This window comes from Cervus canadensis, chromosome 10 (genome assembly GCF_019320065.1).
Source record: "Cervus canadensis isolate Bull #8, Minnesota chromosome 10, ASM1932006v1, whole genome shotgun sequence".
NCBI lineage: Eukaryota > Metazoa > Chordata > Mammalia > Artiodactyla > Cervidae > Cervus > Cervus canadensis.
In genome coordinates this window covers 56,805,516-56,829,913 of record NC_057395.1, presented here as the reverse complement: position 1 = coordinate 56,829,913, position 24,398 = coordinate 56,805,516, and the positions used below count along the sequence as shown (strand labels likewise).

The window sequence follows — 24,398 nt, the reverse complement described above, 5'->3', positions numbered from 1 at the left end:
GTCCCCCAGTTCATATACCAATGTTTATGAGCCCAGCAAGTGTGCCAGCCCCTGGGCTCTGGCTGGGGACACAGAGGGGCACAGGGCTTCCCCCCTGCAGAGCATCCAGTGCTGCTGGGGTAAGGCAGTCAACCTGCAAATAAACAGTGCAGCCCTGAGCGTGTGCAGAGTGGGGAGGGGAGGGGAGAGCCGAGCAGAGACCTGAGAGACAGGGACCTGCACCAGCCCAGCAGGGGCAGGAAAGAACCCTCTAGGATCCAGGAGGACCAGACTCAAGAAGGCAACCCAGGAGTTCCTGCTGGAAAAAGCCAGTCCTGTCCAGACCTCAGGAAAGGCCTCAATCAGAGGAAAGAGCATGTGCAAAGGTCCTGGGGCCAGTAGACCAGCGTGGGGTTGGCATTGGGGGAAAAGAGGGCTCCAAGCAGGGACAGGCCCCACAGGCTCTCAGAACTCACCCTCCCGGGGCCCCAGACTCACCAGGGCGCTCTGCAGCGGACGCTGGTAGCCGGTGGGCCGGTAGTGCCGCCGCTCGGCCTGGTCGGTGTGGATGTCCCCCAGGTAGAGCTCCTCCACCAGGCGGGGCGCGGCCCGGGGCTCAGGCTGCAAGCGGCGCTGCACGCGCACCAGGCTGAGATCGTGCATGGTGAAGCCCAGGGCGGCCGCGCAGTCACGCTCAGCCCCGGCGCCCAGCAGCTCATACAGGGCGCCGGGCAGCCAGGCCCGCGCGGGGGGCAGGCGGTGCGCGCAGTCCCGGCTCGCCTTACTGTGGTCCAGGCGCCCGGCCACCTCAAGCAGGGCGCGCCGGCTGTGGAAGACGACGCCCACCTTGTACAGGTTGTAGTCGGCCTCCGTGGCGCCGCGGGTGACCCAGGAGGCCCGGCGCAGGCGCACCCGGCCCTTGATGAGCAGCGAGTGGGCGGGCTCGCGGCACGAGGGGTCCCGGTAGTAGAACTGGTAGGCGCGGAACAGGCGGTTGGGGTAGAAAGTATAGGAGCGGGTGAGGAACTCGGGTCCCGGACGCACCTCGCAGCTGCGGGGCAGAAGGAGACGGGGTGCAGAGCAGTGAGCTGAGGTCGTGCTTGGTGAAGCCCAGGGCAGCTCCGAGCTCCACCTCCCGCAGCCTTTCTCTCAGGCCTGCAGGCTCAGTTTCCCCAACTGCCCTCAGCCCCCCTCTGCATGCTGCGGGCCTTCCTCTCTTGCCTTATGGTCTCAACAGAAGCTTTCCTTCCATTCAGTCCTAACCACCTTTTTCAGCCGACATCTCCCTGCTTCTGGCCTGGGCCCCCATAGATCCCCATTGGTCCAGGAAACACACAGGCTTTGCAGCCAGAGGCCCCTGGTTCAAATTCCATTTTAGTCCCTCATGAGGAGTGTGATCCAGGGTGACGCCCAGCTCCTTCCTCTGGACCCGGGCATCAGATCCACAGGCCGGGCTCCCAGGGAGCAACCAGCACAGTGGTGGCACCTGGGAGGTGTTTAAGAAATGGGGGCTCCTTTGCTTCGTGTGGGGAACCCTCTGCTCTGAGCTCTGGGAGGCAGAGTCCTGCCTATTCTCGCCCGGGTGGATTCCTAGCACCTGCTCCAAGGCCAGGCACACACTGGATCCCCCAACCCTGGTCCTCACTGAGTGACTCATGAATGATGAGCGCTTATATTGTCTCCCCATTTGCTAAGCTGACCGACACTGCCCCCACCCCACCCCAAACTAGGTTTCATCCAGCCCTGTGACAGACTTGTTGATCTAAACTGGGGGGTCAGCAAACTTTTCATGGATAGGGTCAGACTATAACTAGTTTGTCTTTGTGGCCAGGTGGTCTTTGCTGTAATTACTCAAGATCGTGGTCTTGGAGCCAAAGTAGCCAGAGACAGTACTGTATGTAATGGGTGTGGTTGTGTGCCAGTAAAGCTTTGTTCACAAAGCCAGTCCTGGTCCTCAGGCCCTATTCTGCTGGTGATGAAAACAGGACTCCTGGACCCTGTCACACCCTGGGCTGGGGTCAGGGTGCATCTGGGACTTTCCCGTGGGGGCTCAGCTGGGGTGGACGGTGGACGAGCCACTCCACAGACAGGCAGTACCTGGACTATTATTTTCTCAGTATTTTTTGTACTAGGGCTGCTGGAGCAGGAGAAACATGTTCTCACCAGCCTTTTCTTTCTATCCTATGTCTTTAACACCAACCTCCCCTTTTTCCCAAAACAGACAGACTCAGGGCCTTAGGCAGGCAGTGAGAGAATCGGGTGAGAACTTAATGATGTTGCTTTGTTTTCAGACTTTCTTTTCATGGTTACCTCCTATTTATGGCAAGTGGCTCAGCTCTCGATATCCATAGTGATATTACACTTCCTTTAAAACATAATCACAGTACTGTAAATGTGTACAGTACACCAATTATCCCCCAATAAAGCTGTAAAAATACATGAATATATTTACACCAACAAAAGCAAGTTGGTTTAAAGAAGAATCGTAAGGAAATCGCAAAGATTCTTCTTAAGAAGAATCCTAAGAACTACCACGTGTAAGAATCAGTACCGGCGGTAGTTAAACAGAGAGAAGTGACTCTCACCCCAGCGTGGGGAGATTTGCCCAAGGGAAGGTAGCAGGTCACACTAGATGTCTTCATGGTTCTCAGACTCTGGGTCCTTCCCTATGCTGCTCCCAGAAAGCAGTAGACCCTGTCTGAAGGGTACAATGGAGGACTTTCTAGGAAGAAAATACTAGAAGCTTCTAGAACTATCTGGAATGCTGTTGTCCCAGGGCAAGAACAGCCTGTAGCCAGCCCCCTTCCTCCTCATGTTCTGTCTCACAGTGACCCTGGCCAGTGATGCCTGAATCCCACCTGGCCTGTGGACCCGAGGTGGGGACAGAGCCTGGGAATGCATCCAGAGCAACTTTGCAGATCTCAAGTCCCCACCCACCCCAGAGAGCTGCTAGCAGATGTTTGGCAGTGGAATTTTCCCCCTGATCTCAGGGGGTGCATGGAGGACGTGCAAAGTCCAGTCCTTGACCTCAGAGTGGGACTGGGCCAAGGGGATGGTGGGGGAGGACGCTGCCTGCCTTCCCTCTGACCCTGGGAGGGAGGACCCTGCTGGCTGCCCCACCAGTGAGGGCAGAGCGCAAAGCCCACCCCTCAGAGCAGCAGTAGGGCCTCTGAAACGTCAGATGAGACTGTCAGGTTAAAAGAATTGGGTGGGTGGGGTGGACTCTTGGGCCCTCTCTGGATGGCTCCTTCTAGCCTCCTAGGCTCACTCTGGGGAGGGTAACAAGCAAGCCCATGCCTGGGCAGCCTCTGGACAACTGCATGAATTGTGCCCGTTTCACAGATGTGAACACGGAGGCTCAGGGCGAGGTCTCCCAGCCCAGGGGCCTGTGGTCAGTATGACCCTCGGGTCTTACCCAGTGGATATCCAGGGCCCATCCAGGCGTGGGGGCAGCAGCGCAGTGACTGGGGCTCTGTTGGGCAGGGGCTGCTGGCAGCGTGGTTCCCAGCGCAGGTGGCCTGCCCCTGCCATCCCAGCTGCCTCTGCAGTGCGGGCTGCAAAGCAGACAGACCCAGGTCAGCGATCCAGGCACATCCTGGTTCTCTAGCTGACTGCCCCCCCGCCCCCCGCCCGGCTCAGGGGGCAGCAGAGAGCTAGGCAAGGTTCTGCGCCCACCTGCACCTTCTCCTGCGGCCAAGTGCCACTGGGCGGTGTGGAAAGGCCCGGAACCAGGGGCAGGAGGCAGCCAGGACCCAGCCAGAGGAGCCGGACAGTGGGACTGCCATCGTCTGCCCCAGGAGCCCAGGTTCAGCTTGACCTCTGCCTCCTGGAGCGGCCAGACCTGCACCTGCCCCTCGCGGCCACTCCCTTTGTGGTCTCTCGGTGGTGCCAGGTCCAGGCATTGTCCATGCCCACATGGGTGGACCAGGAAGGCACTGGGTACACGATGATGCTCAGGATGTGTGTGGTAGGGCCGGGGCTGAGGCACGAGGCCAACAGAGGGCGGTGGGGGTGGGGGACTCAGAGGCCTCCGGGAAGAGGGCCCCCCGCCCTCTCCAGGGACCCCCTCCCTCCCCCGCCAGATATGATCATCTCGTGGAGACCAGACAGGCCTGGCCAGATCTTCACTTCTAGGAGCGGCTCGGAGGTGAGAGCACCAGGGCCTTCATCTGCTAAAGAGCAGCAATTCCCCTGGAAACTGTCATCCCTACTCAGAGAGGCGGGCTTGACATGGCCCAGATGTGGGAGGCTGTAAGCTTGGCGGTGAGCAGAGTCCAAATGTTACAGCCGCTGCAATCTGCTGGCCCCACTCCATCGCCAGCCTTCTCAGAGTGTTTCCCCCCACACCACACCAGGTTCAGGAAAGGTGCTCGGGCTGGGAGGCTTGGGGTCCCCTCTTCGCCCCTTCGCAGCAGTCTTCCGGGGCCCCCAAGCTTTCTGCTCCCCCTTGGCCTGTCAGAATGGATTCCTCACTTTCCTGGAGGTCTGGGGTCTCACCGGGAGACTCTTGGGTTCCCCTGGGACCGGCTGAGAAAACTGGAATGACGCTGATGGTGACGATGACAAGAGGCAGCAGTAGCCCCTATTAGCTGGGTACTGACTCTGGACATTTTTATTATGTTATTTTATAAATATTTTTACACATTAGCTCACCATCGCGATGACCCTAGGGGACGGTGTTAGTCTCGACTTCCCATGATGGGCAGAGCCAAGGGTTCAGCAAACTGGGCTCAGCTGGCCCCAGGCCTGGCCTGCCCCAGGGGATGGAGCCAGGCTCGGAGCCAGGCCGTGGGCTCTGGCCTGTCAACTTCACTGTGGCTCCTTTTGAATCCCAGGCAGGGGAAGGGGTTGAAGGAATGAATGAGTGAAAATGCTGCTGTGGCACTGGACCCTTGTATGTTCCTGCTATACCCTACACCTGATTTATGGACTTCAATCAGCCAAATAAGAGCGATGGCAACCAGCGCTGCGGCGTCCCCAGGAACAGGGCACTTGAATTGCCCCCAGGGCTGTCAGGGCCACTCCTCAGAGTAACTCCATGCAAGGAGAGTCTTGAAAGAGTAGTTCTGTGTTCATTCGGGCACATCTAGCCTTTTGGGGAACAGAGCCAGGATGCTGAGGTGCCTGACTTGGGCCAAACGCCCAGCAAGGCTGATTGGGAGTCTGTAGCTGAAACACACACGTCTGGGTATCCACGTCTCACACCTTCTTCTTGAGCTTCCAAGTAGACATTGTTTGCACAACATGGTTTTGTTTTGTTTTTTAACTTAAAAAAATTTTTTTTTAGTTTTTATTTTTTTTGGACACCAAAAACATTTTGTATTTTGACATGAATCCTCAGATACCATCTTCCCACTAAGTGTCTTTTAGTTTGCCTTGTTTTTTCTGCAAAAGTTTGGGATTTAATTAATTCAGGAGATGATGAGCTATGGTGGAATCTCACCATATTCAGAACATGTACACACGAAACACAAAATGGAGCCCTTCTTGGCAAAAACCTCAGCGTGGAGCATCATACTGCCTCCTGGCCAGAGTTTCAACCTCAAGGTTACAAAAAATGAAACCAACCGATAAGAAATGAACTCATGTAATGCTTCCAGTCCCAGTTTCGGAGGCTGCTTATAGATTTTCTTTTCTCTCTCTCCCTCTCTTCTCCCCTAGAAAAGTCTGGGCTCAGGAAACCACAACGGAAAGCAGATGGTGCCATGGGCTGGCTTGCACGACTTTTCTCGGGGACCTGATAGACGGAGTTAAATGCGTGGGCCAAATTGATTTTTATCAACCATGGATTTTTAATTAACAGTGGTGTCCACTTGCCGCCATCCATTATTTACTGTTTACCCACTAATTAAAAATTATGCTGCTTTTGCACTCATAAGAGCAGGACATTTGAAATTAGATCGTGTCGTTGAAATTACCTGCAGAATGAAATCCGGAGCGTCCAATTGCTCAGACCAGACTACTGGGGTTTCAGATCTGATGTACTCCAGCCTGTTGTGTGATTGTGAGTCAGAATGCCAGCAGTGGGCTGCACGGCAGACATCACATGGAGCCTGCCTGGGGCCTTAGGGGAGAAGAGGACTGTGAAGCCTGTCTTGAGGACCGGCACTTTGTGGTCTCAAGAGGTGGTCTCACCCCATAACCACCCAGGAGGCAGCCGGTCGGCACCCTGATGGAGTGCTTCCATGTGCCAGCCATTCCTATGGACCATCTGCAAGACCACCCATGGCCCAAGTTCCGTCTGTGCCCCCATTTTGCAGACAAGGAAACTAAGGTTCGAGAGGGTGGAGAGCTGGCTACCCCAGGCAGGTGCTTCGTATTCAATTAACAAATAAAAATAGGGTAAAATACACCTAACACAAACATTACCATTTTAACCACTTTAAAGCATACAACTAAAATTCAGTGGCATTTAAGATGTTTGCCAGGTCATGCAAACATCAGCTCTGTCGAGTTCCAGAATCTTTTCATCGCCCCACAAGGAAGCCCTGCACACATTAGCAGTCACTCTCCACGCCTCTCTCCTCTCAAACCCTTGCAGCCACTAATCTGCTTTCTGTCTCGGTGGATTGGCCTATTTGGGGTATTTCGTAAAATAAAAAATATGTGCCCTTTTCTTATCTGCTGTTCACAACACTTCTATTAGGTGGACGTGATTATCTTCATTTTCCAGATGAAAAATGGAGTCTTGGGAGCCGGTTTACACCTAGGTGCACTGCCCTGTTTTCTTCAAAGATCGTGGAAAGCGTGGGTCTGGATCAATAGGGGAGGAGGTGGGGGAGAGAAGGCATGGGGTTCGTAGCCAGAGCAGATGGAGAAATATCAGGTCTTCAGATATCTTTCTGTTGGGGGCAAAAAGCAAAGGAAAAACACTCGCTTTTTTTTTTCTATCCTAATTGGCTTGTTCCGAGGTTCTGGGAGGTGTGCCAGGTGATTTTAGGTGCAGTGGTGAGTATTTCTTATTCCAGTGGTTATGCATTGATTTTACAGGGTGTTAAAAAGCAGCGGCTGTTACTGTAGCAAAATCAGGCTTTCACGGCCCAGGATGCCAAAGACAAGACTGAGTTTTAAAAGGGGTTTGGTCTGCATTGGATTTTTAAAAATTAAGTAACACTTTAAGTAAATGATATTTAATAAGCAACTATTTAATATGTAGATGTGGTCAGTAGCCTGAAGGGGTGCACAGAATGGCAGAGGCCAAGGTTCTCACCTCTCTTCCCCCCATGGCTGTGCATTCTGGAGCCTTCATGGCCAAGGACAGCAAACTAGGGGACTGAAAATGGCAGGACTTTATTCTTTCACAGTCTGGAGACCAGAAGTCTGAAATCAAGGTGTGGGCAGGGCTGCCTCTCTCTGGAGGCTCCAAGGGAGGGTCCTTCCTGCCTCTTCCAGCCTCTGGGGAAGCCAAGCATCCTTGGCTTGTAAGTGTATCATTTTACTCTTTCCCTCTGTCTTCACATGACTGTCTTTTCTCTGTGTGTGTCTATGTCTTTGTAGCCAAACCTCCCTCTCCTCTCTCTTATAAAGACATCAGTCACTGGGTTCGGGTCCACCCTTATCCAGTATGACTGCATCTACATCAGCAGAGACCTTGTTTCCAAATAAGGTCACGTTTACTGGTACCATCTTTTTAGGGACACAATTCAATTCACAACCCATACCAAGCCACCCAGGCCTCCCAGCACCATAACCTTTGTCTATTCACTTCTCCCTCCCCTCCCCTACCATGAACCTTGCATGGCTGTTACATGCTTTGTAACGGAGCACGTGATAGCCAGAGTTCCTGTTCTCTCGGGGAGGCTGGCATTAATCAAGCAGACTCACTACAGATTGTAATTTCAAAGAATCATAAGTGTCTCAAAGGAAATTTACACAATGGCCAAAAACTTCCTAATATACTTGGAGTAGCATTCCATGCTTTTCCTTAGGATCTCCAGGGCCCTTCAAAATTGGCTGTCATCCAAGGCCATCCATAAACTCCCACCATACTTCTCCACTGTGTGTTCCTGGGGATGAGCAGCAAAGACTCTCCTGCCTCGGGGCCATTGCAGAGCTATTTCTTGGCCAGAGCACCCTCCCTCTGTTTTGAGCGGGGTGCTCTCTGCTTGCTGCGGCCTCAGCATAATTGGGATTTCTGGGAGGCTGACATCAAACCTTCCCTTTTGCTCTTTTCTATCTCTCTTCTCACCTGGACAGCACTCATCACCTCTCTCAATTACTTACCTGCTTACTGTTGTTAATTTACTTTTATTTTTTGACTTTTCAAGTTGAGATCGTTTCGTACCTTACAAAAATGTTGCTGAAGCAGTAGAAAGAGCTCTACTATCCCTGATTTCCCCAAAGGTTACCATCTTGCATAGACATAGTACAATGGTCAAAACCAAGAAATTAACACTGATCCCATGTTATGACCTAACCTACAAATCCTATGCAGATATTACCAGTTGTTCCAGTAGTGTTTCCTTTCTGGTCCAGAATCCAATGCAGGATCAGACATCACATTTAGTTGTCATGTCTTTTTGTCATTGTTCAGTCACTAAGTCATGTCCAACTCTTTGCGACCCCATGGACTGCAGCACACCAGGCTTCCCTGTCCTTCACTATCTCCTGGAATTTACTCAGATTCATGTCTATTGAGTCAGTGATGCTATCTAACCATCTGATCCTCTGTCACCCCCTTCTCCTTTTGCCTTTAATCTTGCCCAGGATAAGGGTCTTTTCTAATGAGTCATCTTTTCCCATCAGATGGCCAAAGTATTGGAGCTTTGGCTTCAGCATCAGTCCCTCCAATGAATCTGCAGAGTTGATTTCCTTTAAGACTGACTGGTTTGATCTCCTTGCTGTCCAGGGGACTCTCAAGAGTCTTCTCCAGCATCACAGTGTGAAAGCATCAATTCTTCAGCCCTCAACTTTCTTCATGGTTCAACTCTCACTTCTGTACACAACTCAGGGAAAAACCATAGCTTTGACTATATGGACCTTTGTCAGCAAAGTGATGTCTCTGCTTTTTAATATGCTGTCTAGGTTTGTCATAGCTTTTCTTCTAAGGAGCAAGCATCTTTTAATTTCATGGCTGCAGTCACAGTTCGCAGTGATGTCTCTTTAGTCCTTCAATCAGAAATGCTTCTTGGGTCTTTGTTTTTCATAAACTTGACACTGTTGAAGAGTACTGGCCAGTTGTTTTGAAGTGTGTTCTTCAATTTAGGATTTTTGGATGTTTCTTTATGATTACATTCAGTTTACACAGTTTTGGCCCAACCCCCAAATAAGTGATTTTGTGCCCTTTCGCAGTGCATTGCTCGGGAAGCACTGGTAATATTAACTTTGACCACTCACGTAAGGAAGCATCTGCTAAACGACTATTTTCCTCTTTGTAATTAATAATTATCTTATGGGGATATACTTAGAGGTCATGCAAATATCTTGTTTGTCATTATACTCCCCCTACTAATTTTAGTATCTATTGATGACCATTGATGATTCTTACTTACAAGTTATAACTGTGGTGTTTTCCAAATTGTCATTTGCTAGTTCCACCCTTCTTTCTGAATTTATTGATTGGGATTGTGCTATAAAGAAGCATGCTCTCTTCTCCCTGCGTATCTCTTTATTCTATTGTTATTTGTATTAGTGTGAACTCAGTGATATTTTGTTTTACAGGTTACAATCCACTGCTATCATTATTTAGTCTGTGGCTCAAATTATCCCTGTGCCCATCGGGAGCAATATCGACTTCCTTCCTGGGTCCTTTCTACATGCATTTGGTATTTATTTGTTTTTGTTTAGTTTTTTAGCATGTCCTCACTTTCTGGCACTAGATCTTCCAGGCTCATTATGTACATATTTCCTGCCCCAGCCCTGTAGTCAGCCATTTCTCCAAGGTGTCCTGGTTCCTTTTATTGGAGAATGGTATTTAGAAACCAAGATCTGGGTGCTGGGTGCTCACTGCTACTGAGGTGTCACTCCAAGCACCCCAAGTCTCTCTTCTCTTTTTCCTTCCTTCCTTCCCTCCCTCCCTCTTTTCTTTCCCTCTTTCTCCTCCTGCCCTGCCTCCCTCCCTCTCCTCTTTCCTTCTTTTCTTCATTTATTTCCTCTTTTCTTTCTCCCTCCTTTCCATGAGGACAGGCCCTTATCTCTCTTGCTCCCTGCCAATTCCCCAGCCCTTTAGGACAGTGGCCAATGGATGCTAAAGATCTGTTGTGTCAAGACATGGACAGCACTTAGGACAATGCCTTCGCATAGTAAGCACTCAATAAATGCTAGTTGTGATTGCTGCTTTTAGTTGAATGGATGAATGAATGACTTGTGCTCCATGAGATCAATGCACATAAATTCCTTGTTGACACGTCTCCCATCCCTTGGGGCTTCCCCTCCTAAAAATTGACTGGTGATTTCCATCATGTGTGTGGCTAATAGGGTCAGGCTTGAAATGGAAGTGAAGAAAAAGAAGGCTTGCAGCTGTTGGGATCACTAAGAATCTGGCTGAGGGTAGAAGGATAGTAAGTAAGGGAGTTCCCAGCAGGACGGGGACCCTGGTTTATCCAAGCAGGGAGAAAGGAAAGAGAAGTAGTCAAAGGGAGATTTAAGTCTGAGCCTCAAGTCCTGCCTAGAGTTTTGAGGATGGGTGAGATCTGGCATAAACACCTGATGCTAGCTCCTTGGCTTTAAAGCCTTTTTGATCCTTGGGGCCCACCCTGCAAAACCAGGACCCTGATATGGTTCTTCATCCCAGGGCAGTCTCCAACCTGGCTCCACAGCACTGCTCAATAGACACATACTGTGAGTCATACTTTATAAAAAGCCAAACAGTAGCAGGTGCAATTAATTTTAACAATATTTTATCCAGCCCCAATAGTGTCTGTAATAAATTCAACATGTATAAATATGAAAACTCGTAGTGAGATATTTTATACACTCTTTCAAACACAAGTCTTCAAAGTCGGGTGTACATTTACACTCCAGCAGAACTGAGTTTAGATGGGTCACATTTCAGGGGCTCGGGGGCCATATGTGGCCGGTGGCTGCTGGACTGGATAGTCCTGGGCTGTCTGCATCAAATTTCACTGTATCAGAGGTTTCCAAGCTGGTTTCCAAAAACAGAGACTTTTTTCATGAGAGACGGGGAGACCCAGTAAGTGGGACCCTGGTCTCTCACCTTCTGTTTCAGCCCACGCAGCCCCCCACCCTTTGCTCTGGTTTATGTCCTGGGAGGCTAATTAAGATCTGCTTTGAAAAAAGTGTTCTCTTGCTTAAAAAAAAAAAAAAATCTGAAACCCTCTGGTTTATTTCAAAATCCTGAGCTTGAGGTAATTCACCTAGAATGTCTGGACTTGGAAGCTTATGCACGTTTTCAATAAAAATCCCCACCCCAAAATAACCTCTCTTGATTAGAGGCGGCCGCCCTTTACACATTGAGACGCGCTGGCGTGCGGCAACACACACAGGATGTTTGGCCAACAAGCTTCAGAATCTGGCTGTCGAGATGGCAGCCGTCACCACGTTGCTACAGCAGAAGACGTGCTTTGCAAGGGAGCCACAGCACAAAAGCCACTCAAGGTTTCCGTTTAAACTCCCCTGAGAAGGTCACAGATTGACATGCGGTGACAGTACCAGCAAGTCACAGAACTATGAAGACAAACTTTGAATTCTAAGGAGCCTAAAGTTCCCCCTCTGGTGTGGACGGCCAGCCCTCATACCCCTCATATGGCCCTCATTTGGCCGTAATTGAATCTCATTATCCATCTGATCTGAGGGTCTTTGCCTTCAAGGCCAGAGGGAAGGGGCGTGGAGGAGGAGGGGGTGGACAGGATAGACTTTGTATTCTTGGGAAACTCAGTAGTGGCGTGCTCTAGCAAAAGGACATCCTGCTTCCTCAGCCCTGCAGCTTCCCGGGACTGAGAAATGTGCCTGCCTTTGAATGGTGAGTTTGGAGAGTTTAAAGTTGCCCCGAGGGAGCAACTTTCTGCTCCCTCAGGAGGGACCACATCCTGAGGGAGCAGAAATTCTGGAGGGACCACGTGCCTAGGAAAACAGATTCTGAGCTTCTGAGATGCACGAGGGCCTCAGACTCAGATGTCAGTGTGTTGAAAGGCTGTGGAAGGAATGTAGCTTGGTTTGTCACTGTCTCCCCTGTTTTCCATGAAAAGTTCCCGCTTGGGCTGGACCAAGGGGTCGGTGGAAAAGGTGGACGTTATAGGTGCTGCTTGTAGAAGGCAACTGTTTTATTATGTTTATATTTCCAAAATTGAAAACATATTGTTGAGGGGACTGGCTGACCACATAGATCTCTCCCCAAGGCCTGTGTTGAGCATTTCCTGCTAAGGGGAGAGAAAATGCAGGGCTCATGGGGTGGGAAGGGAAGGGGGGATTTGGGAGATAGAGTCTGGCCCACCAGGCCTGGCTCAGCAGCCAGATTTTTTTTTTTTTTTAATTTGTTTGTTTGCTTAGGAATGTTCCAGTACAGAAAACCGTTCCCATCAAAACTCCCTGAGCCCCGTGATAATGCTAATCACTCCTCTCTCTGGCCGGGTCTTCCACCCGGATGAAAACTGAGAAATCCCAGCCAAGGTCCAGCTGCTTCCAAACAGCCGAGGCGTCCGGGTGATTCATGGGAGCTTTTCCCCTTTTACCCAGATGTTCTGGTGTCTTGGACACATGTCCTCCTGAGCTCGACTTGAGTGCCTGTGTTCCCAGATCTGCACGTTGGCCCCGTAGATATTCATAATTTATACCAAATTTCCTGCTTCAGCCTCATCAGCACTCGCTTTCTCTCAGGGATAACTGGCTGACAACCCCAGGAGAAGAACGCCTGACATCTGGCCCAGAGCCTCCGGGGTGGGGTGGTCCCAGCCACCACTGGGTGACTGCCGTGGGGAACGAAGGGCCTACCCAGGTGCCGATAGTGGTAAAGAACCCACCTGCCAATGCAGGAGACATAAGAGATTTGAGTCCCATTCCTGGGTTGGGAAGATCCCCTGGAGGAAGAAATGGCAATTCGGTGATCTTGCCTGGAGAATCCCAAGGACAGAGGAGCCTGGCAGGCTACAGTCTATGGGATCACAAAGAGTCGGACATAACTGTGCAATGCATGCTGCAGATACCAAATTTGGTCGGTACTCTGCACAGATACCAACCTTCAGCCCTGTGCGTTGAGGGCAGTAACAAGTGGCATGGGGGTGTGGTGCTGGAGTGTGAGATCTCTCCCGGCTCCTGAGCCTGCCTGGGTCTCACCGAGCATTCTAATGCTGCCCGAGGGCTGTAGTTACAAGTCAGTGTTTGCGAAACAGAACGTGTGTCTAGAAGTCTCCTGTTGCATCGAAACCTTGTTCGCTCTCCTGGCAGAAGACTGAAGCTTCCATTGTTCTATAGGACAGGAATTTGGCAAGGCAATCACAAGGCTTTGACACGTTCAGTAAGAAAGAAGACGTTGTGTCCTCGCAGTGAAGACTCCCGCAAAGAGGCTCGGGAGAAGGGACCTTGGGGAGGCACCTTGGGAAGCTTGGTTCTCCACCAGGTCTTCCCTGGAGGGGCCAAGAGTCCTCTTGTCTCACGGAAATATTTAGGTTTCGAGGAGAGAGGAATGGAGACTGTTGGTCGCCTCTTGAGTGCCTTTGGGTCTGAGAGCAGTCCGGAGGTGTGGGGGGGTCCCGGGTCGCAGCCCCCGGCGTTGGGGGAAGTACACCACGTACGGGGCTGTTCTTGGAAGTGTCCACAAGGGGGCCCTCTTGAGCTTTGGTAGGGGCGGTTGGGCGGCCTCGGTTGAAACCCAGCACCATCTCCTCCAGCCTCGGCGTTGAGCCGAGGGCCAGGGACTCTCTCCGCCCACCTTGGCGCTGGTGGAGAAGGAGGCCTTGGAAGGCCGGCTCCGGGGCCCATGCTTTTTTCCACGTAGGGGAATCTTGGGTTCCACTCGTACCAAGAACGCATTTGGAGACCCAAGGGCGAGGGCCACGGGGTTACCAAGCTTGGCCTCCTTTGGAAGAAGTTTGCAAGGCAGAACAAACGCTCCAATTTGGAACCGTGAGAAAGGGGTCCGGGAAGCTTCATAAACAATGAAACAAACCATCCCAGGCCTTTCCCCAAAGACGCACATGGGAGGGCCTTTGGGTCAGCCACGCTGGGAAGCATGGAGATTTTAAATGCAAGAAAATTACTGCAATTTAACAAGTCAATTTTTCTTACATTGTGTTGAGATGGAGTTCATGGTCTCTTCCATACATTCAAAATCAGGAATTTCCCGGGAGTGTAGTTTTGTGGGAAAACCTACATCATGTTTTGAAAAACCCATTTTGTTAGGCATTACCAGATTTTATTTTTTTAAAAGAAATGGTAATATTTAATTACTGCATTATTTTACTGTCTAGAAAATTAATGTGCTTTCAGAGTTTCAGGAGAAAGGTGAGCTGTAAGTCCGAACCCTATTTTTAAATTACCATACAAATAGAATCCCAAAGACGTAAATATTGGCTTAAGTGTTGCAGGCGAGGCACAGGAAATGCGCTGGCTTCCTAAATGTTAAGTAAACAGGCTTGTAATTCTTATCTTTGCTTGCCACCCGGGATCAAGGGTTTGCATCCCAGGGAGGCATCCAGAGGAGGGAGCTCGCAGCTCACCCAGGGGATACAGCGGGGCTAACTGGGTGACCACAGTGGATTAAATTTGGGGCATCTAGTTACTGTCCTGACAAGAAGACACAGGTTTCCTATAGCTCTAGAGTCTGTAGAACCCACGTTTACTTATCTGTGGGGTCATCATGCCAAGCCTTTGGGGGTAGATCTTGGGGTTGCCCACATTTCACACACGAGGAAACAGAGGTTCCAAAAAGGAGTGTCTGAGAGTGTCTAGCTTCTGTCACACGAGTCGGTGGGTGGAAAAGCCCCAAGTCCAAACCAACTGTGTTCCCTGCAAACCCCACGGTCCTTCCAAATTCACACACAGGCCCAGGTCTCTGCGCCACATTGCACCTACCAAGTGCCCGGCCATAGGATGGCAAAGGTGCTTCGACAAGGGGGCACGCGGCCTGATGTTCTGCACCAGGGCAACAGAAGTGGGTGTTCTGGCCCGTTCTGCCAAGAGGAGCTTCGCCACCTCCGCGCTCCTTGAGAGTCTCGGAGCAGGAGCAGCTTGACGGGTGGAGAGGGCCGTAATGGGCCCTGGGCAGAGGCTGGAGGTAGTGGGGAGGTGTGAAAAGCAAGCCGGCTGAGCAGGAAGTCATTAGTCCCCAAGCGGAGAGCACGCGGAGAGAGACAGGGAGCAGCAGGAGCTGCATGAAGGCTTGCCCGCCCTCACCCTGGGGGAGTGAGGAAGCCCCGCGGGGGCGGGAGGAGAGCCAGTGGGCATTTTGGAAGGCAGTGCTTTGCCAAGGGCACTGTGCCCACCTGGGTGGCACAGGGTAGGTGATGGACAATTTACCTTTGAAGTTTATCTGTCTTATTTTGATTCAGCTCGGTAACTGACACCTCCAGCCTGGAATTTTGTTAGCACGAGGCTAAAGCATACAAAGATAGATTAATTTTAAAAATAAGTGGAAATGAGTTAGTTGATTTGGAGAGAAAGGTTGACCCTATTATAGGACAGGAGAATCAGATGCGGCCAACGGCTCACAATGACAGCAGCCGGGGACCGAGGCGCTGAGGCTCTGCTGCTTGTGGTCAGGATGGTCCAGTGTATAAGGTGGTGTGGGGTGGCTCACAGTGACCCGTGGGAGACCACCTCAAATCCCAGCACAAAGGTGAGGCTGGGGAAGAGGGGTTCTCAGGAAGAGGTGCCAGGGCGGCGGAGATGTGGGGTGAAGACAGGGAGGAGGGGGTGTGGCTGTGTGGGTTCTCAGCCGGGAAACTGGGGTCTGGGGATCCATTCCTGAGAAGGGGGCCTGGGGAGAGTTCCATTTTGGGCATGTGTCATTGGAGGAGCCGACAGGGCATCCAGGAAGAGCCAGTCATGAGGAGCTGGCTCGGCCACACAGCTGTCCACAGCACATACATGAGGCGAGGACAGAGGTCAAGTTAGCCAGAGGCAGAGTCCCAGGGCAAGCCGCCCTGCAGGAAGGGCCAGGCAGGGGCCAAGGAGCCCCCACCCCCACCCCATCCTTGCCAGAGACGCGGAAGTGCTGGGAGCAGGTTGTGTGTAAGTAGGGTGGCAGATGCAACACGAGACACCCACTTATATTTGATATCCAGATACAAAAAAAGCTTTAGCATCCGTGCCTCGATGATTGCACTGATGATGAAGGGATTTGGAGAAGAGAGATAAGACCAAAGGGATAGATAGATTGTGTTTTATGGCTTAATTGTTATTTTTATATAAGTTCTTCCATGCCATACACAGGGCAAAAAATAAATAAATCGGAAGATACAGAAAAGCATGAAGGTGGTGTATAAAGCTCCCCCACATCACCTCATACAGAGCACACTGCCAGTAAGCTGCTGGTACACAGGCGACTCCCTTAATTCTAGAGTCTGGGTTGTAAAGAGAGCTGAGCACAGGGACCCTGGTCCCGTTTGATCCTCTGCCACAATATCTGGCCCATGGCAGGCACACAATATGTCTTTCTTGAATGAATGAATAAATCTTTCTAGACTTTTTTTCTTTTCACACACATGTATGCATATTCAAAATATATATATGAAAGTGAAGGGAAAATGAAAGTCACTCAGTCGTGTCCAACTCTTTACGACCCCATGGACTATATAGTCCACGGAATTCTCCAGGCCAGAATACTGGAGTGGGTATCCTTTCCCTTCTCCAGGGAATTTTCCCAACCCAGGGATCGAACCCAGGCCTCCTGCATCACAAGTAGATTCTTTACCAGCTGAACCACAAGGGAAGCCCAAGAATACTGGAGTGGGTAGCCTATCCCTTCTCCAGCGGATCGTCCTGACTCAGGAATTGACCAGGGTCTCCTGAATTGCAGATGGATTCTTTACTAACTGAGCTATCAGGAAAGCATTTGTATATATATGTGTGTGTGTGTGTGTGTTTGTGTGTGTGTATACACACACATATATATAAAACAAAATAGGATCATACTATGTGTATTATATGAAATCTATGTTTTTAAATTAATAATGGATTTTGGAAATCTTTGAGGAAGGCTGGCCTTTTAGGACTGGAGGGACTAAGGCATATTTATGGTCTTTGAAGGAAGAATCTTAGGAAATGATGAAATGGCACAAACAGAAGAGGTAATAACCAGGGAAAGTGATGCCCTAATCAAGAAGAGTTCAATAAAAATAGGCTAAACTCTTCAAACAAAACAATATGTGGCTTGCAGCGGAATTTTCAAAATGTATAAAAAAGGTGTAAAATGAAAACTGAAAGTTGCTTTCTACCCTGAAGCCCTTGTTGCTCCCTCCAAAGTGAATCACTTTAACAATTTCTTGTGCATCCTCCCAGAAAATGCATTCATGCCAATCTCTGCATATAAATGTAAATGTTTTTTTTATTTGGCTGTTAAATTTTTTTTATAAATGCAATCTTCCTATACACATCGTTCTGCATTTTGCTTTCTACACTTAAATTATTGGGGATATCTTTCCATCTTGGCCTTCTCTCTTTGTGGAAAAGACAAAATTATATAGATGAATCTTGATTTAGTTAACCAATCCTCTGCAGATAGTTATTCAGACTGTGGTCAATTTTTTTAACATAAAACATGTTGGACATCCTTTTAATATATCTTGGTATAAATTCTATGGGTGTCTTTTAGAGAGATTCCTAACAAAGAAATTTGTATGTACATTTAACATGTTGATGGGATTTGACCAAATTGCCCTTTAAAAATGCCATTTCAATTTACCTTCCATCAGTGGTATATGAAAGTATCCATGTCCTTACACATTTGACCACAATGGATATTATCAGACTTCTCACTTTTTGCAAATCTAACATATGAACAATGGAAGAGAAATTAGAAGCTAATGAAAGTTTGTGGCCAAACACACATTTTTGTGTGTGATTATAAAATACTGCTAAATAAAGGGGCACAGGTTAATAAGCAGTTACTCCACTAACTTGGATTCATACCCTTATGCTTATTTTTATTGCCACCACTCTGGGTAAAGCCATCATTTCTCACCTGAATTGTTGGGAAGCCTCTGAGTTCTCTGGTCCCCTGGATGAGCTGAAGTGGGGCCTGTGGAGACTCTACTGAGGGCAGAAGCCAACGTCAGCACTGAGGGGCAGGGAAGCAGGACTTACAGGGTTGCTGGTGCCCCTTGACACTTAGGAGAAGTAAATAAGAATATTCTCCTGAGGAAAGCATGATCATTTTAGGTTCCAAAATTTTCCATGATGTCCCACTCAAAGATCACCAAATACATAGTAAACAACCCACTATGGAGTAAGAGTTAGCAGGAAGAAAAGACTAACATACCAAGAGCCTCAGATATTGGAGTTACTGTCACATAATAAAGAAAAGTACGTATGAAATATTTAATGAAGTAAAATACGGAATTTAAAAAATGAACAACAGACATGAACCTATAGAAATGACTGAACAGATTCAAAAAAGAATCAAATGGAACTTAAAGAAATAAAATATACTTGTTGGCATAAAAACTTGGTACTTAGATCACAGGGTAGATTAGATACTGTTGGAAAAGGAATTAGTGGACTGGAAAATAGATGTAAAGAAATTACCCAAAATTCAGGAAAGAAAGAGAGGGGGCTGAAAACTTAAAAAGGCTTTAATAGACATAGCAGCTATAATGAGAAAGCCTAAATAATATCTCCTGGAAGGAGAGAAAAGAAAGTTATAGGACAAGCAATAGGTGAAGGAAAAAATGTCTCAATATTTTCCAGAAGTGATAAAAGAAATCAAACCATGGGTACCCAGATGAACAGTGAATACTAAGCAGGATTAATAAAAATAAATCAACACTTGAATCTGCAGAACACTGAAGAGAAGAAGAAAAGAGCCATCAATCTAGATTTTTTTTTTTGGACCCTGCCAAACAACCTTTCAAGATTAAGGATGAAACAAAGACACTTTCAGATAAACAACACTAAGAATGTTATGAATGTATGAAATTATCTTCTATGCAAGGGAATTTATGATGAAGGAAGGTCTGATTTTTAAGAAGATATAATGAACAAAGAACTTGAAAATGTTGTAAATCTAAAAAAAAAACTGAATAAACTGATGATCTGTAATTTTGTGGGGTTAAAAAAAGGACATCAGCAAAATTACTGGAAAACAGTAGCATGTAATTTGGAGGAGAAATGATCAGGTTAATGTTCTAAATTCCTTGTACTATCAGGGAAAAAGATTAAGATATTAAGATGCTGTAATTTCAGAAGTAGCCACTAAAATAATAAATAGTATTATATAACTTCTAAATTGGAAGAAAGAATAAACAGAACCCAACCTTATTTAAAAAAAAAAAACAAAACCTAAAACCCTTGTTTTAAAAAAAATACAAGAAAATAGGAAAAAAAAACATAAAAAGCACAATTTTTTGAAAGCTAAATATGATAAAACAAATCTCATTTACTAACCTGTTAACAGGCACTATTAAATTGGATGTTTAAAACTCCTGCTTTGTGTTATTTATATACTTGATGTGTAAAGACACAGAAAGGTTGAAAGTAAAAGGATTGAAAGTCCTTACCAAATACAGAATAAAAGGAAACTGATATCAGATAAAATAGGATTACTAGAAAAAGCATTATTAAGGACAGTGATCATTCCATAAAAGATCCAATCTTCCAGGAAGATATGACTATAAAACAGCATCAAAATACACAAAGCAAAAATTGCTACAGATATAGGGAGATAGTGACAAATCCATCCTCTTAATGAAAGATTTTAGCACAACTCTTTCAATTATGTATCGGTCTAGCAGACAATAGTAGTACTGTAATGATACATAAGACTTAAAAAAACACAACAAACATAATTCATTTTATACATATGTGTGTGCAGGACACATATACATGTGCCTGTGCACATTTGTATGTGTTGTTTAAATGTATATACACAATTATTACTGTGCCAAACAATTAGAGAATGCAGGTTTTTTTTTTTTTTTGAGCACACATGGAACATTTACAGAAGCTGACCCATATGACGCCACAGAATGTCTCAACAAATTCAAAAGTATCATACAGGTGACACTTCCTGTCATATCATCATATATCATCATATCATCATATATCATATATCATCATACATATCATCATATGTCACCTGGTATCATACAGGTGACACTTCCATAACCAAAATAAAATAAGAATCATAAATAAAAGCAATTTTAAAAAATCTATGTTTGGAAATTTAAAATACTTCTGAAACACTCAGACATCAACTAAGAAATACAAATAAAACAAAGAAATAGAGCCTAGAACTAAGCAAAAAGAGAAAATAGTCCCTATAAAAACACATTTCATATGTGGAGAAAGCAAGTCTTTGCTTATAGGCTTATAAGTAAGCTTATAGGCTTATACTTAAAGAAGAAAGTCTGCAAGTTAAAGATACTTATCCAACTGAAAAAGGTAGAACACGAAAAGTAGGGTAAGCCCAGAGAAAGATGAAGGAAAGAGATAATAATAATAAAAAAAGCAGACATTGATGAAGTGGAAAACAAATCTTTGAAAGATGATCAACAAGGCTCAAGTTCATTTTCTAAAATCCTTAATAAATGGGATTCACCTCTGGTAAGACTGATCAGAAAAAGAAAGAAAGGAACAGAGCAGCATAGTGGCTGGGTGGGGAGAGATGAGAGGGAAACTAATAATACTGGGAGTGGAAAGGGGACATAACTACAGATCCTGCAGCAATATTGAAAAGAAGCTTCTGATCCAACAACAATATAAATCATCTATACTTCATTAAAAAAAGTCCATGATCTAGTATTTATACATACTGGTATATATACATGGATAGTTCTATAACTGAGAAATTGAACAGTAATTTACCACCATGCCCCAGATAAATGAAAAACAAACAAAAGACCCAGGCCAGGGTGTTTGTACAAAAGAGTTCCACTAAAATCTAAAGAAACAGATCATTCTGATGTTACATAATCTCCTGCAAAGAGCAGGAGCAAAGGGCAGCCCTGAGCTCCTCTGTGGTCCTCTGTCCACACAGGGCAGATCCATGTTTTGTGGAGCCTGAAGTTTATTCAATTTGCAAGACCCTCCAAAGAAAAGGGGTGCAAATTTATACAAAAATTCAAAATTGGCATAAAAGAAAAAAGTCATATGAGATTACAAATTTTACACAGTTGACAAATGTTACACACATTACAAAACCCAGAACATACTATTTTTTATTAATCAACGACTTGAATCTTCTATAGCAATTTCTTCCTGCATCTTCTGGGTTGTACAGGCTTCGATTCCCTCTTTATATGACAAAGACTTTATATTTTCATTCTTTATGGGAAGAGTGGGAAGGCCACTCAGTCTTTCTTTTGCCTTTGTTGGTTGAATGTAGTTTTGGCTATTGATAGTTTAGAAATGTTTCTTTTTAGCTTCACAGCTCCTTATAATAGCAAATATTTTCCAGGTTGTCATCAAACTTCGGAAAACCCTAACCTCTGTTAAGCTGCTTTCATCTACAGGTTAGGAGATGTGAAGCAACATTTCCTAGAATAGCCCCAGCTCTGGGTGGCTCATGCCTTGTCTCTCCTCCACCCTTGAACTTCTGATGCCAGAGGACAAATTCACACATGCCTTCGTGTCCTCACAGTGGGAAGGGAGTCCAGTGAGAGGCGCGTCTTCTTGGAAGCCAACACCCCCACATGCTCAGCCAGCTATAACTACACGGGGGAGTGGCTTTGAGACACATGGACACATCTCACTAAGTAAAAGAATCTCCAGCTCAGCTTCTCCTTAAGCTGATGCCTGAGTGCCCATGGTCACTGCAACACTTTACAGCAAGAGGCAGGGGTTGAAGGTAGTCGGGGATAAAAGGACTGACCAGGGAAAGAAAAGGAAGAGACTGTCTCCTAAGTGACTCATGTTCACATAGCTTACAGTTCCAATGTCTGCAAAAACTGATGTCCATATGAAGACCTTCCTGGTGTCCTGTCTCTCCTCCCGGTTTTGGAAAGGACACTCAGGAGAAGCCTTTTGAGGACAGTGTGAGGAAGGGAAATTAAGAATGATGTGAAAAAGGAAAGTTACAGGTCAACCTCATTGATGGACCTGGTTGCAAAAGTCCTAAATTAACTATTAGCAAGGGACTTCCCTGGTGGTCCAGCGCTTAAGAATCTGTCTTACAATGCAGGTGATGTGGGTTCAATCCCTGATCAGGGAACTAGGATCCCACAGGCTGCAGAGGCAACCAAGCCCATGCGCCACCAGAAAAGATCCCATGCAACTAAGACCTGAGGCGGAAAAATAGACAAATAAATAAATATTTTTTAAAAATTAGCAAATGAAATACATAGTATATAAGAAGATCATGCATTATGTCCACCTTGGGGTCTATCGCAATGTGTTTAATGTTAGAAAAATTTATAAATGTCATTCACCATGTTCCCATATGACCAGAAACAACATGTGATATGACTTATAGATGCAGGAAAGTCAGTTCAGTTCAGTCACTCAGTCATGTCCAACTCTTTGAGACCCCAAGGACTGCAGCACGCCAGGCCTCCATGTCCATCACCAACTCCCAGAGCTTACTCAAACTCATGTCCATTGAATCGGTGATGCCATCCAACCATCTCATCCTCTGTTGTCCCCTTCTCCTCCCGCCTTCAATCTTTCCCAGCATTAGGTCTTTTCAAATGAGTCAGTTCCTTGCATCAGGTGGCCAAAGTATTGGAGTTTCAGTGTCAGCATCAGTCCTTCCAATGAATATTCAGGACCCATTTCCTTTAGGATGGACTGGGTGGATCTCCTTGTTGTCCAAGGGACTCTCAAGAGTCTTCTCCAAAACCACAGTTCAAAAGCATCAACTCTTCGGCACTCAGCTTTCTTTATAGATGCAGGAAAACTTGATAAAATTCTACACCTCTTCACAATTAAAAAAAAAAATCCTTATCAAAAGATATCCTTATATTGATTAAGGGCATCACCCAAATCCCTACATTAAATCATATCTCTTAATAGTAAGCAAGCTCTGGGAGTTGGTGGTGGACAGGAAAGCCTGGCGTGCTGCAATCCATGGGGTTGCAAAGAGTCGGATATGACTGAGTGAGTGAACTGAACTGAACTGAATAGTAAAATACTGGCCAACTGGGATCAGAAATGAGATGACATCACAGTGGATGTCAGTTACTCTCAACATTTACTGAAGTTCCTAGCAGTAGGATAAAAAAAGAAATAAAAGATCTAAAAATTAAATAAGAAATAGCATGGTCACCATTTGTGGATGATATGATTATCTTAGACTAGAAGTCAAAATCTGCAGAAAAATGATGGGAAACAGCAAGAGTGTTTAGCAAGATGGCTGGATAAAATAAATCAATGTAAAAAAATTGATTCCATTCTATAACAGCAACAAAGAGATGGAGGGGGTAGATACCATTTTTAATAGTAGTAAAAAGTGTAAGGTACCTAGACTACGTCTCACAAAAATATGCAAGACATATTTGGAGAAAATTATAAAAACACATTGAAAGATATTAAGGAAGATAGAAATGATATATTCATGGGTAGGAAATATCGAGATGTCTGTTCTCTGAAAACTGATCCATAGATACAATGGATTCAGATCAGAATCCCAATATGTTATTCTATTTTATTTTATTATTTTAGGATCTTGATGAGATGGTTCATATAAAATTTATATGAAAGAGCAAAGGTGTCAGAAATTGAAGAAAAGTAAGAAATGGGGGTGTGTTGTATTAGAGACCAAGATTTATGGAAAACTAGAGTCATTGTAGCATTGTACATTCGGTGAAGAGATAAACAAATTGACCAGAAGAATAGAATAGATCCCTCAGATACTGACTCATGAAATTCAGAAGATTGATAAGGGACAGGACAGCTGATCAGTGAGGATGAAGGCTATTCAATACATAGCCTTTGGTTATACACATGGAAAATAAAAAGAAATTCTCCCCTTTCCTCACACCAAGCCCCCAAATCAATTTCCAATGGATAAAAAACTTAAACGTAAATTGTTGTTATTGTATAGTCGCTAAGTCACGTCTGACTGTTTTGCCACCCCGTAGACTGTAGCCCACCAGGCTCCTCTGCCCATGGGATTCTCCAGTCAAGAATACTGGAGTGGGTTGCCGTTTTCATCTCCAGGGTATCTTCCCAACCCAGAGAGTGAACCATGTCTCCTGCACTGCAGGTGGGTTCTTTACTATTGAGCTACCAGGAAAGGCCAAGTGTAAACTGCAAAGTACTGAAACTCTTAGAAGAAAATATGGAAGAATACCTTTATGACTTCAGGGTAGGGAAGGATTTCTCAAACAAGATGCAAAAAGTGTTACGCTGAAAGACAAGCGAATAAATAC

At 46.4% G+C, this 24,398-nt stretch overlaps 1 protein-coding gene across 2 annotated transcripts in view; it reads right to left on the bottom strand.

Moving 5' to 3' along the window:
- The window catches only part of APCDD1L (APC down-regulated 1 like), a 47,115-nt gene that overhangs the window by 5,449 nt on the left and 17,268 nt on the right, over nucleotides 1–24,398 (bottom strand). Inside the window, exons 2-3 of one of the 2 annotated variants that reach the window (XM_043479363.1) lie at nucleotides 3,395–3,533; nucleotides 478–1,030 (exon numbers count right to left, since the gene is read on the bottom strand). In XM_043479363.1, coding sequence (XP_043335298.1) covers nucleotides 478–1,030; nucleotides 3,395–3,533 — 692 coding nt within the window. The remainder of the gene's footprint in view (nucleotides 1–477; nucleotides 1,031–3,394; nucleotides 3,534–24,398) is intronic. The other variant, XM_043479364.1, reaches the window with a different exon arrangement.